Source organism: Heliangelus exortis, chromosome 13 (assembly GCF_036169615.1).
Source record: "Heliangelus exortis chromosome 13, bHelExo1.hap1, whole genome shotgun sequence".
NCBI lineage: Eukaryota > Metazoa > Chordata > Aves > Apodiformes > Trochilidae > Heliangelus > Heliangelus exortis.
The window spans coordinates 2078384-2090656 of NC_092434.1; the positions used below are offsets into that span (position 1 = coordinate 2078384).

Here is a 12273-nt window from a genome sequence, read left to right on the forward strand (position 1 = left end):
TCAGGTTTTACTCTTTTTTTTTTTTTTTTTCCCCAGCTCACAAGGCTTCTTAAGCTGGTAGAAAAGGAATTCTCTCCTCTGGCCCCTTGGCATAGCTCACAGGTGGTATTTTTCCTTCCCCACGTGCAAAAGCCAGAGGTGCAGAAACAAATCTTGAAGCAGCTGCTGAAACAGAAACCTGAGGCCCAGCATCAAGCCCTTCTCAGGACAGTGAGTGTGCTGACAGGGTCTCTTTTAGGGTCATGGTCACCCCAGCCCCTCCCCAGAGGAGCCCCAAGCAGCTCTTACCTGCAGGGTTTTCTGAAACACTGAATTTATTCAGCTCCTTTCTCCTCCAGCTTTTAGCTATAATATTCCACCTGAGCCTCTTGGCTTTCAGCTCAGTGTAAACAGCCTTATGTTCCATTTGGCAATTAACAGCACTGTGATGGCCTTAGAGATGTGGCAGCTGAATATTGGAGCTGAGCATCACCTTTGCCTGCTCAGATGCTGCAAAGCATGAGGAGCAAGCACTGCAGAGAAAGGGAGAGCACAAGGGAGACCTTGTCTGGTGATTTAACTCCCTAACCCTATTTTAACCACTGTCAACAAGATAGAAGGGTGGTTTTCTGTTTATACTGAGGCTTCTTTATGCTTCCCTGTCCACACCCTCAAGTGGCATCAATGTCTTCTAAGTGCCTTAAAGTAGGTCCTTAGTAGAAATGAGAACCAACCCCATCGTTTGCAAAAGGGCTTGGAAAACATGGCCTGGATGCATCCTATAAATGAATGTGGGGTTTTGGAAGAAAAAAAAAAATACCATCCCCAGGCATGCCCATGCTATACATAGCCTCTGATGAGCTCAGCATGGGATGAGCAGCAGGAAGCAGGAGCAAGAGTCAACAAGACTTTTCTCCTGAAATAGCAGGCAGGGAGAGCCCAGCATCCTGCTGGTCCCAGAGGATTACCAGCCAAATGGGAAAAAAAAGGCTTTTGAGATCTGCTCTTTTTGTAGACTGCCACTCTCCCCCAGTCCCACCTGGATTTCTCTTTCCTTTCTACTCACATCCAGCCCTCCAGTTTTTCTGCCATTTCCACTCCAGTCTGAATCTGAATTCCACCTTCAGCTGGGAAAAAAATTAAAGAAATTCAAGTTTCCTCTTACCTCTTTGTGTTTTCCTCCAAGATGCCACTTACCTGATTTCACAGCTTTGGCTGCAGCCTTGCATGCACCCAGCACCCCTGGTAACAACATTTTGGTTTGTAGGCAAGTACAGGAGCATGGCTGGAGCAGGAGGAGAAAAAGAGTTAAAAAAAAACAAAGAGGATGTCAAAGAGATGGCAGCTAACACATAGGAAAGGAATATCCACCTTAAATTTTGGCACTCAAGTTGTTTCTCCTCCCTGAGCCAGCCAGGACATAAATTTTGCAGTAGTATTTTGGAGCATTTTGTAGCACGAGCAAACAGGAGCTCAAACAACTGTTGCAATCAACAGGCTCAATGTGACCATGAGAATCAGCTTGAACACCCTCCCCTCTCTGCTGGCTTTGGAATTCCACTGGTGAAAATCTTCCCCAGTGTTTCCAGCAAGGGAAACAGCTTTGCAGGAGGGAGAATGGGGCAGAACAAGCACAAACTGGAGATGGACACGTCCATGATGGGCAGTTTGTACTTGCAGACCACAGGGAAGCCATGAAACTTCCCTTCTGCAGAAATCATTATCATCCCAGGAACAATGTTAGCTTGTCAGTCCTTGGTTTTGGGGTTTTAACTCTAATTGTAGCAGGGCAGCCTGGAGGTGATGCAAACAAGTCTATTTTATGTGGATCTGGTTGTATATGTGATGGAAAACATAGAAATTCATCAACCAGGACTCCCTCCCATGGCTCAGTCCATATTTTTGGTCAAAAGCTCATATGATGCTCACTGCCTGCAGGCCCAGTTAGAAACCTCCTTGTCATGTTTGCTCCTTTTCTCAAGATGGTGTTGGATTCCCATGAAAAAACCTGGTTTGATTTGTTGGTGTTCTTGGCAAATACGAGCTTGGAGAAAGAGGAATTTAAAAAAACCCAACAAACCAAACCAAACTTTTTAATATACTTTTCCCTTCAAAAAATTAGGGTCCATTTAGCAACATGGGGAGGAGTTCATCTCAGTTGTATTTTGCAGCACTTCTTCATTAAAAACTTTTCCCAAGTTGCTGATCTCTCTCATCCCTTATATTTGACTTAGAGGCAGACTCTGATTTTTCCCATTCTCTCAGGATGTTTCAGGAAAGGATACATCTCCTTCCTGGTGGGCTAAAATCTGACTTTTAATGACTGGGTATAACACTTTTTTAATATATATTTTTTATATATATATATATTTTTTAGGGCAACAGACTCTGCACATCCCAATCAGACTCAGGATCTCCAGGGCTTGCTTTGGTCCCCAGGAGTAATCTGAAATAGCTCTTCTAAATACAACCCCAGCTCAGGCTGAGTATTAAAGACAAGGGATACATTCATTCTGGAAAGGTTTTATTTCACAAATAATTCAGAAATCAAAAGAAAATGGAAGGAGGGGGAAGATATTTTACAATTCTGTATTTAGAAAAAAAATTATAGTTTATAAACAACCACACAGCCCCACGAAAAACATGCAAAGGCACACACACACACACACACAAATTTACAAGAAACTTTTATACATAGGAAGTAAAATACATCATTTTTCATAGAAAAAAAAAAGCAACTCTATGAACTGGCCCTAAATATTTAGACTGCACAACAGACCAACTGGAGACTCTGCCATCAGCTGTTGGCTGAACATCTTAAAATGAAGAAATTTGTGGAGCCCACAGACCCCACAGCAGAGCAGCAGCTCCAGCTTTCAGTCTGCTTGAGTCTTCTGGAGATTTGATTGATGCTCTGTGGTGGGAGTCTTAGCTTCCAAACTAAATTTCTAGGACAAGAACCACCAGGCAACACTGATTTTGCCAAGGGTTTAACCAGATGCTCCAGTTAAGGCTACACCGAGGTGCTCCAAGTTGGCACCATGCTTACTAATCTGCTGAGCTGGGGTCTAAGGAGGGATGGATTTGGGGAGTTAAAGCCATGCTGAATCTTGAAGCTGCACTGAAATGGATTAGGCTGAGAAATGTTTGGGTTTCAGATAAAAAATCAGCAAATATGTGGCTAAAAACTGGTGCTGTCCCACCTATTTATGGGTAGCTAGCACAGAGGATTGCAAGAAACTGGTACATCATGGCTGCCTCAGAGGACCTGATCACCCCTAATTCTGGTGGAGGTATGTTTCAATTAATAGCACCCAGGACCTCGAATAATATTTGTGTAGTAAAGTCACAATTCCTCTTTTGTACAACAAATACAAAAATAAACAGATACAGACTTAAATTAACGTCAGCTGCTAAAAATCCAAACCAGTTGGCTGCAGATAAAAATACGTAATTGTAAGTGGAATGAAGCATTTTGGGATACTTCTGTTGGAATAGTAAGTCTTCCCTCATCCCTTTTTCATCAGGTAGATGCACCTCAAGCTGTTTGGGAATTTATGTGCTCACTATAACTCCCTTCATCCTTTTATAGCACATGTAATGGTCATGGATAACACAGGAGAGGTGGGATCCTACTTTAGGGCCAAGGCATTTTAAATGCCTGATGGCATCTCTTATACTTTCCAATTCAATAAATAGCACCCTGGCTATCATTTGGCTCCCAGTGGTCCTAGATTCATGCTTCATTATTTAATGGGCTTGAACCAGACCATATTTAGTGAACCAGATCAATTATTCATGGTGGGCAGCACCAGGGAAACCTTCTCTCACCACCAAGACCTCAAATGCTTCCAACCAGAAGCTTTTCTAAGATATGTTCCAGCTTTTTTTAACCTAATAAGAGAAAATTAGTTCAGTTTTCCTATCTAAAGCAAATACTGAACACTTTGGAAGAGGATACTATATAAACAAGGCTGACATGGGGTCATTTCTCTCTACCCACCCCAAAGGTAGGTTTGCTGTTCAGCACTATTGGAGACAACACAAAGTGGCTCCAGTTTCTCAGTTTAAAAAAGGTTTCTTCCCAAATTCAGATTTCACAGAGAAAGAAAACACACTGGTGAGACAAACCAAGTGATAAAAGTAATTACCTTGCTGATTTCATGGTGTTTCCTGAACTAAAGAAAAGCTTAACCATAAAAACCTTTTTGGTCTTTTTTTTTTTAAACAGCTTGAAGAGATGGCTTTTCTACCTGTCTAACTTAAACCAAACACAGCCTGAGCATAAGAGCAACTATCAGACATCTGCCAAGTGGAGGGAAATATTTCCCCATTTGATAAGAAATACTACAACCAAGTGGAGCAGAAGGATTATACATTTCCAAGAACTGAAGAACTAATGTTTACGCTGCCTTCTCATGAGTAACGAAGTTACTGGAGGTTTGCACATCAGAAGACAACCAGATTTGGGTTTAGACCAATTCTAAACATTCATTTCCAATATGAAGCAGAGAATACTTTCCTGCCTTGGGGAGCAGGTTATGCTCTTCTCTTGGCTTTGAGAAGCACTTGGATGCATGTTGAGACATCAAGAACAAAACCCTAAACAAGGCCATTGCAACACCTATGGGGTTTGCCAAACACACCACCCTGGATGACAAATCCTCATTTACACTGCAAGCTGGGCTCTGTCGTGACAAATTCACCAGGGGAAATTCATCTACCCCACATTTATGCTGTTATCTCAAAGCCTCAGAACATCACACACCACCAAGAGCTTCACAAAGGTGAAGTGAGCACGTTTCCCAGGGCTCCAACCATTCCTACCAGAAATAAGGTTAACTTGATCACTACTCAACTACTACAGATAAAACAACCAGCACTGCTGTATGAAACAATACACTGCATTTAACTGAAATTTTATTGGAAATGGTGTGTAGTACAGGATGAGATGTGCCAGCACAGGAGCCTCAATTCACTGATTTCTCCTAACTTGCCTGACTCACAGAATACCTGCCAGTGTTTGACCAGCAAACACTAAACCTGCTATTTTAATTATCTGGTGGCCTCATTTTCTACAGCAAGGATCTCTGCCACCACGTCACCCTCTTCCCCAGTCCCCAAAAAACCTTCATGTTCACCCAACAAGGACATCTTGTCCCCAAAGGTGACACCATCACACAACAGAGCCTTACACAGCAGTGCTGACGCATGGGAAAAATACCAATATTTTCTCTTCTTTTGCACAGAAAACATCAAAACATACCCAAAAACGCTCAACCAAAGCCCAACCTCTCCTCAAAAGATGCAACTTTTCAAAGAGTTTCTCATTTCCAAGGGTCCAGCACCTGGCCAGTCGCTCACTTCTGAACCTGCTCAGCAGTTGCCACGTCCTCAAACCCATCGCAGTGGATGCTTCACACCCTAAAAAAAAAAAAAATGCCACCCAGGGCCAGGCTGAGAGATCCCCACGTTGCTGTACAGGGAGGCACCACCCTTCTGTGTAGCACACCTCTCATAACTTGAAAGTCAGAACAGTTTATCACTGCTGAATGCCCCTAGAGAAACAAAAAGATGAAAATCAAAAAGATACAACGCTGAACGGGTGCGATGAGATGCGAACAGCTGAGTCAGGACCTGGTGTCTTTTTTTTTCTTTTTTCTTTTTTTTGTCTTTTTTTTTTCTTTTTTTTTTTTTCCTTAATTCCCTGAAAGAGATCATCAAGGAGGGTACGGTCAGAGGTGATGCCATCAGAGGAGCTTTCCTGTCTCTGGAGATCAACAGAGTGCTCTCCCGAAGAAACTTCCACCTTGCCCAGGAATTTTACTGCTTCACAGCAAAAATTCGGAAAGCGTTGCCATCTGAAGGATTCTTCAAGCTGCAGGAAAAAAAAAAAACCAAAAACCAACACATGTAATAAACCAGCCAGGACCCAAAGGGCTATAGACACCCTGGCACCCCCCCATTTCTTCAGGGTGCCCTTGTCTGTGCTGATTCTACCCTACCAGGAGCAGAAGGTGAAGGATGAAAGAAAAAAAAAAAGGCACACACACAAAAAAAAAATCACTTTTGGTTTATGCTTTCATCCAAATCCACAGTGTTAATGCCAACAAAAGGAGCTGGGAAGCAAAAGGTTCTCTTCCTTATCCAAGGAACACTGAGCTCCCTTAGGCAGGGATTCAGCCCCAAGTGTTTCCTAAAAACAGTTGTCAAATGGGCTGGCAGGTTCCCAGGGCTTGTCTGGCCCATCTCCTGCTGCTGGCAGTGGGAGAAGCCAAATCAGCTCCTGTTAAATGACAATAAATATGGATATTTATTTGCAGTCATCAGAGGTGACTCTGGGTGGCTGTTTGCATAGGGGCAAAGAGTTATTTCTAGTCCCAACTCTTCTTCCTTCAGCCCTGCTTGGCTGCAAAACCCCAGGCAAAAGGCAAAATCTTATATTCCCACAAAAAAAAAAAAAAAGAAAAAAAAAAAAAAAATTCCAACAAGTGTTAAGACTCAGTACATCTTAAAGGCAAGGTTTTCCCATCTCAGTTTGGGTATCTACCTTAACCAAAGGTTATTTCCAGTGTCCTACTGCATAAGGAGTAAAGTTTTTTGATGTTTTGACCTTTCACTACCTCGTGGATCTCACAGCACGAAGTTGCTCCTTACTGCTGAGTGTAAATAACATTTTCCAAACTTTCATGATCATCCCTTTGGTTTCCCTCACCTCCTGGTGCTCATATTACAGGTCCCTACTAGCAGTAGAGTTTATTCTTAGTTAGGGCAGAGTTTGCCATCCATGCTACAAGTTGTCTGGTGATATAAAAGATAAATGAAAGCAAGAGAGGGAGAGATAACACTGATACAAACAGGAGGTTTGTCACCAAAATCCCACCTATCAAATTTCAATCACAGGACTGGAAAATAATAAAGCTATTCTAAAGAATATTTATGCTTAATACCATATTTAATGCCTATGACTTTCCTTTTTGAGTCTATTTTTATTTTCTGAGACACTCAGAGAGGTAAGAGCAGGGCAACACGCTCTATTTGTTTGCATCCCAAAATCCACAGTGACATCCTTAAGTCCCATATCTCCAGCCCTTCTGCCTGATATCTGCTGACTTGGACATAGGATAAAACCCACAGTCAAGAATAAAAGGGAAGTTGAAAGCCAAAAAAAAAAAAAAAAAAAAAAAATCCCACCTCTCAGACTGGACCCCGTTCTTTAAGGAGCCAATGTAAGTTTTTTTCTTTTCCACAGGCATCACATCCACAAAACCACCTCTTTCATCTGGAATGACTCCTGCATGCACTGCAGCTTTGCAGATACTGGAGCTCTGGAAAAGAATTATTTCAGTTCATAAATTGTCTGTGTGTTGTATATCCTGAGATTTACTGTCTCCATCAGCATCAAGGAAAACCAGGGAATAAAGAGAGAAAAAAAAAAAAAAAAAAAAGCAAAAGCAAAGTTTAAAAAAGTAAAATTTTAAAGAGTGGAGTTGAAAAAGCTACAAAACAATTCTTTGTTCTTAGGGACAAAGTGGGGATAAGAGATCTCATGGACCAGATTTTGCAGGGACAACAAAAACCCCTCCTGTAAGAGCATCCATCACCACCTCAAAAGACAAGCAGCCTTTCCACCACTCCCTTCTGCCATGGAACTGTGCCTGGGAGATCATTTAGGGCCAAAGCTGACTTGAGGACAATTTTCCAGCCAGTGCCTCTTGGGTCTGCACCAACACAAGTGCTGTGGTGAAACTCCTCACCAGTCAGCAGCCACCGCAGCAAAGTTTATTCACCCAGTTGCCTGAAAAGCAGGAATTGTTCCTGAAGGAAGGGAAATGACCACCAATTATCCAGGACAGCTTGCATCCTTCTTTCTAGGAAAACCAGAAGGACTGCACCCATTGAGTGGTGTAGTTTTTGGACAGGCATTACCTGGTAAAACAACACTGAGGAAGGAGGGAGATTAACACCTCTGAAAATACTGAAGCTTCTCTAGCTCACCACTGCCCTGCTCTCCAAGATGTGCAGAGTCAGAAGAGCTGGAGGAACACAAAAATGACTCGTGGCAAAGCTCCCAAAAAAAAAAAAAAAAAAAAAAAAAGGAGTAGCACAAACTTGGCCACCAGCCCTCTGGAAGATTTCCATGCAGCAAGGTGACAGAACAAAAACCCCAAACCAGCTTTGCCCACGGAATGGCAGCAGGTGAAAAAAACCCAACCCCATCAACTCCCTAAAAATCCCCAAAGCCAACTTCAAAGCCAGATGTTCCCATTGCCTGGGTGCAATACAGCTCCTGCTGGGTCACTCCTGCAGCCATATATGGCATATATGGCAGGTCAGTCCTGTCCCCTGGTTATTTATCCCTTTGGATCCCCTATCTCTTGGCAGCTCTCTGAGTTCTGAGTTCCAGTTTTGGTGGTTTGCTTCTATATATGGCCACGGGAAGGCTGTGCTTGGGAGAGATGCTGTGAACTCACCCTAGGATGTGGTGGGAAATCTCTAAATCTAAAATTGGCTCACAGAATTCAACTGTCTTGAAGCAATTTGCACCATTCCCCACTGGGAGACATCCTCAAAGTTGTGCTTTTCAAGGCATTCCTGGTTGGTTTGTTGGGTTGTGGGGTTTTTTTGTTTTTTTTTTTTTTTCCAGGACTCACTGTTCCACTGCTTCCTCAAAACTTTTTCCTGCCTCACCCCCAAAGCTCCCCTTCTCACCCTCTTATATCTCAGACTGTGGTGAAACTCCTCACCTTTCATGAATTAATAGCAGAGTTTTGGGAAGATGAGACCTTAAAAGAATAAAAACCTTCCCTTCCAATCCCAAGGCACAAAAACCTTGAGGACAACACAAGTGTTTTCCATGGTGTAGCCCCTTGGGATGCTCTCCAAGAACATTTCTTGACAAAATGAAGCAAACACTGTAAATAATATTTTTTTTCTGTCTTATTTTAGTCTGTGCCTCTAGGTTTAACCACCCATCATTTCCTCATTAGTGTGAATATTTAATTATTAAGTTAATATCTCCTGAGAGCTCAGACACCCATCTGGGTTGGCTCTGGTGATAAGTACCTGCATCCTTATGTTATAGAATCATCCAATCATTTTTTGGGGGGAAAAGACCTTTAAATCATCAACTCCAAGTGTCACCCAGCACTGCCAAGGACATCACTAACCTCTCACCAACTGGGGCACAATCTGGGGTAAAAGATTCATCCCAGAAGCCAAGAGCTTTTCCCCCCAGCTCCATAGGGAAACTGAGCAGGGATGGGGACAAATTTCCACACTAAGAGCCTGGCAGAGTGACAAATGACAACATCTTGGGAAATTTAAAAGCTCTTTGACAGCTTTGATAAAGGTCCCTGGCTCCAGCATCACCCCAGAACTGGTCCTGTCCATACTGGCAAGAGCTGAGTTTTATTTCCTAGGCACAATCATGTGTTTAAAGAATTTTTTTCATTTCCCCCCACACAAATCTTCTGCTCCCCAGCCCCCAAAAAAATGTTATTCAGGTGGAAAAACCTGGGATTTTGGCATGCACTTTTCCCACAGCATATTTTCTTGTTAATTTACCCCAATTTTTAAGGCTCCTCCACAGCCCTGCTCCATAGTCTCACTAATTTTACTGTGAATGATTTCCCACATTGCTTTTTACAGCCCGGGCTGCCAATATCTATTTGTGCTCCATTTCACCAGGAGCTCCCAAGAGCTTATTAACACACAATCCAGGTATATTTTATAATTATGAGTTAAAAAAAAAAAAAAAAAAAAAAAGAAAAACAATCAGGCAGCATTTAAAGCAGGTAAAAATCCCTTCACATAAACTGGGATACGGATGCCTATGCCCTCTGAAAAAAAAATAACCAGGCTCAGCCCATAAAAACCCCCAATTCTGCATGTTTTTCAGGGCAAAACAAATTTTCAAGGGCCTCCCTGAGATCATGGAAATAGGAATGGGTTAAATCAGACCCAGTCAGCCACAGTAGCCAAATATTTTGTTCATTACAGCTTGGACCATTGACTTGGTACCTGGTACCTTGGTACCCATTTAGTGCTTTGGAGGAGGTGCTAAAAGGCCAGAGGGCACTTTTGAAGGAGTTCAGGCTGGAAATTAGGCCAGATGCTTCTTTTTTTTTTTTTTTTTTTAGATAACTTATTGAGGATGACACAGTTGGGGCACAAGTGCCCCCAGGGTGATGACTTCAGATCTGAAGCCAAAGAGCCCTCCCAGAGGACTGGCACTTGTCTCATCCAACTTATTCTCTGCTTTAATCATTCCTTGGCCAGGGGCTTGGGTTAATTCACAGCATCCCCTCCTGGAGAGGATCCTGCACAGCCCTGTGATCCCTGGGAAATTACACTCACACCACACAATTAGGAGAGGAGCCCCCCAAAAAGGTTTCATAAAATCATAGAATTAATAGGTTAGAGAATCAGAGGTCAACTAAATCCTCTATGATGTGGACAAATAATTATTTTTTTTTTTTCCTATTTTATTTTTCTCCCAAATCACAGCCCAATTCCCTCCTTTATGAAACAATACCCTGGGGGTATGGTTGGAAATTGTGTTTGCAGTTGATTAAAGGCCACCAACCCTTTTGCGTCACCAAAGCAAGAGCTGCTCCTCACCTAAACCCCTCCTCACCCAACCCCCTGCTCTGGGGTAATTTTGGGGAGTTTTGTCCCCAGTAAAAGATGAGAAAACTATTTCCCATTTCCTGCAGGCTGGAGCAAGCACAGAGGCAGGCACAGCATGAATTTGCCCCCTGAATTTGCATTTCCTGCCTAACTTGGTTGTGTAGTTCTACCCTTAAAGCAAAAAATTGGAGTAAATAAATAATATATATAAAAAAAGAAAAGGTATTTTTAAAATTTGGTTTCAGAATTGCTTGCCCCAAAGTAGTGTATGAAAAGGGGGGAAAGGGGGGAAAGGGGGGAAAGGGGGGAAAGGGGGGAAAGGGGGGAAAGGGGGGAAAGGGGGAAAAGGGGGAAAAGGGGGAAAAGGGGGGAAAGGGGGGAAAGGGGGGAAAGGGGGGAAAGGGGGGAAAGGGGGGAAAGGGGGGAAAGGGGGGAAAGGGGGGAAAGGGGGGGAAGGGGGGGAAGGGGGGGAAGGGGGGAAAGGGGGGAAAGGGGGGAAAGGGGGGAAAGGGGGGAAAGGGGGGTAAAGGGGGGAAAGGGGGGGAAGGGGGGGAAGGGGGGGAAGGGGGGGAAGGGGGGGAAGGGGGAAAAGGGGGGAAAGGGGGGAAAGGGGGGAAAGGGGGAAAAAAGGGGGAATAGGGGGAAAAGGGGGAAAGGGGGAAAAGGGGGAAAAGGGGGAAAAGGGGGAAAAGGGGGAAAAGGGGGAAAAGGGGGAAAAGGGGGGAAAGGGGGGAAAGGGGGGAAAGGGGGGAAAGGGGGGAAAGGGGGGAAAGGGGGGAAAGGGGAAAGGGGAAAGGGGAAAGGGGAAAGGGGAAAGGGGAAAAGGGAAAAGGGAGAAAGGGAAAGAGGGAAAAAAGGACAAAAGGAAAAGGAAAAGGACAAAAGGAAAAGGACAAAAGGAAAAGGAAAAAAAAAAAGAAAGAAAAAGAAAGAAAACCAAAAAGGAAAACAAAGGGGCACCAGCAAATGGAAAACAATTGAAATACAGTTTTTAGAGGCCTAATATGAAGAGATTTTTTTTTTTTAATTACTCTTTGCCTAGTTTTAGTATCAAGTCTCAGGATCAAGTTCAGAGAGCAGAGTTTAGAAGACAAACCAATAAACCCCACTCACATCCTCTCTTTCCAGGGCTCTGTGCTGCCTCCTGACTGTTCAGAAATGCTGCTCAGCTCCCAGAACAAGGAGGGGAGGGGGAAAAAAAGTCTTTTTTTTTTGCCTCCTATGGCAGCACAGAACAAAAGTCCTTTGGTGCCCATCTGGAAGATCCCAAAGCACTTTGTCAAGGCAGATGAACACCACACCCTAAGGCACAAAGTGGGGAAGTGACATCCCCAAATCCATGGGAATAAATCAGTGTTGGAGGCTGGGAGGCCATCCCAAGCACATCAACCCCAACCTGAATTGAATTTTCTTGGTGCTAATTCTTCCTTCACCCCCATTTATCCCATCCCCACATGGCAATGGTCCTGGGGAGGAGCCTCCTTTAATGTCTGAGTAGGGTCCTGGCTCCCCATGGAGCTGCTGATGGGGAGAGTGGTGAGGGAAAGGAGGATACTCACATCTGCATAAACATTTGTGCCAAACACTGGTGCCCAGTAGGATGGTTCATCTTTACAGTGGGCTGGACAATAAATCCTAGGAAAAATAAAATAAAATTCATAT

At 43.5% G+C, this 12273-nt stretch overlaps 1 protein-coding gene across 2 annotated transcripts in view; it reads right to left on the reverse strand.

Annotated features, from left to right (window-relative positions):
* Nucleotides 1–2490: 2490 nt before the first annotated feature.
* The window catches only part of CRISPLD2 (cysteine rich secretory protein LCCL domain containing 2), a 32925-nt gene continuing 23142 nt past the window's right edge, over nt 2491–12273 (reverse strand). For both annotated transcript variants that reach the window (XM_071756601.1, XM_071756602.1), the window contains 3 exons: nt 12171–12246; nt 7174–7307; nt 2491–5857 (listed from right to left, as the gene is read on the reverse strand). In XM_071756601.1, the coding sequence (XP_071612702.1) occupies nt 5803–5857; nt 7174–7307; nt 12171–12246 (265 nt within the window). In that variant the 3' untranslated portion in view covers nt 2491–5802. The remainder of the gene's footprint in view (nt 5858–7173; nt 7308–12170; nt 12247–12273) is intronic.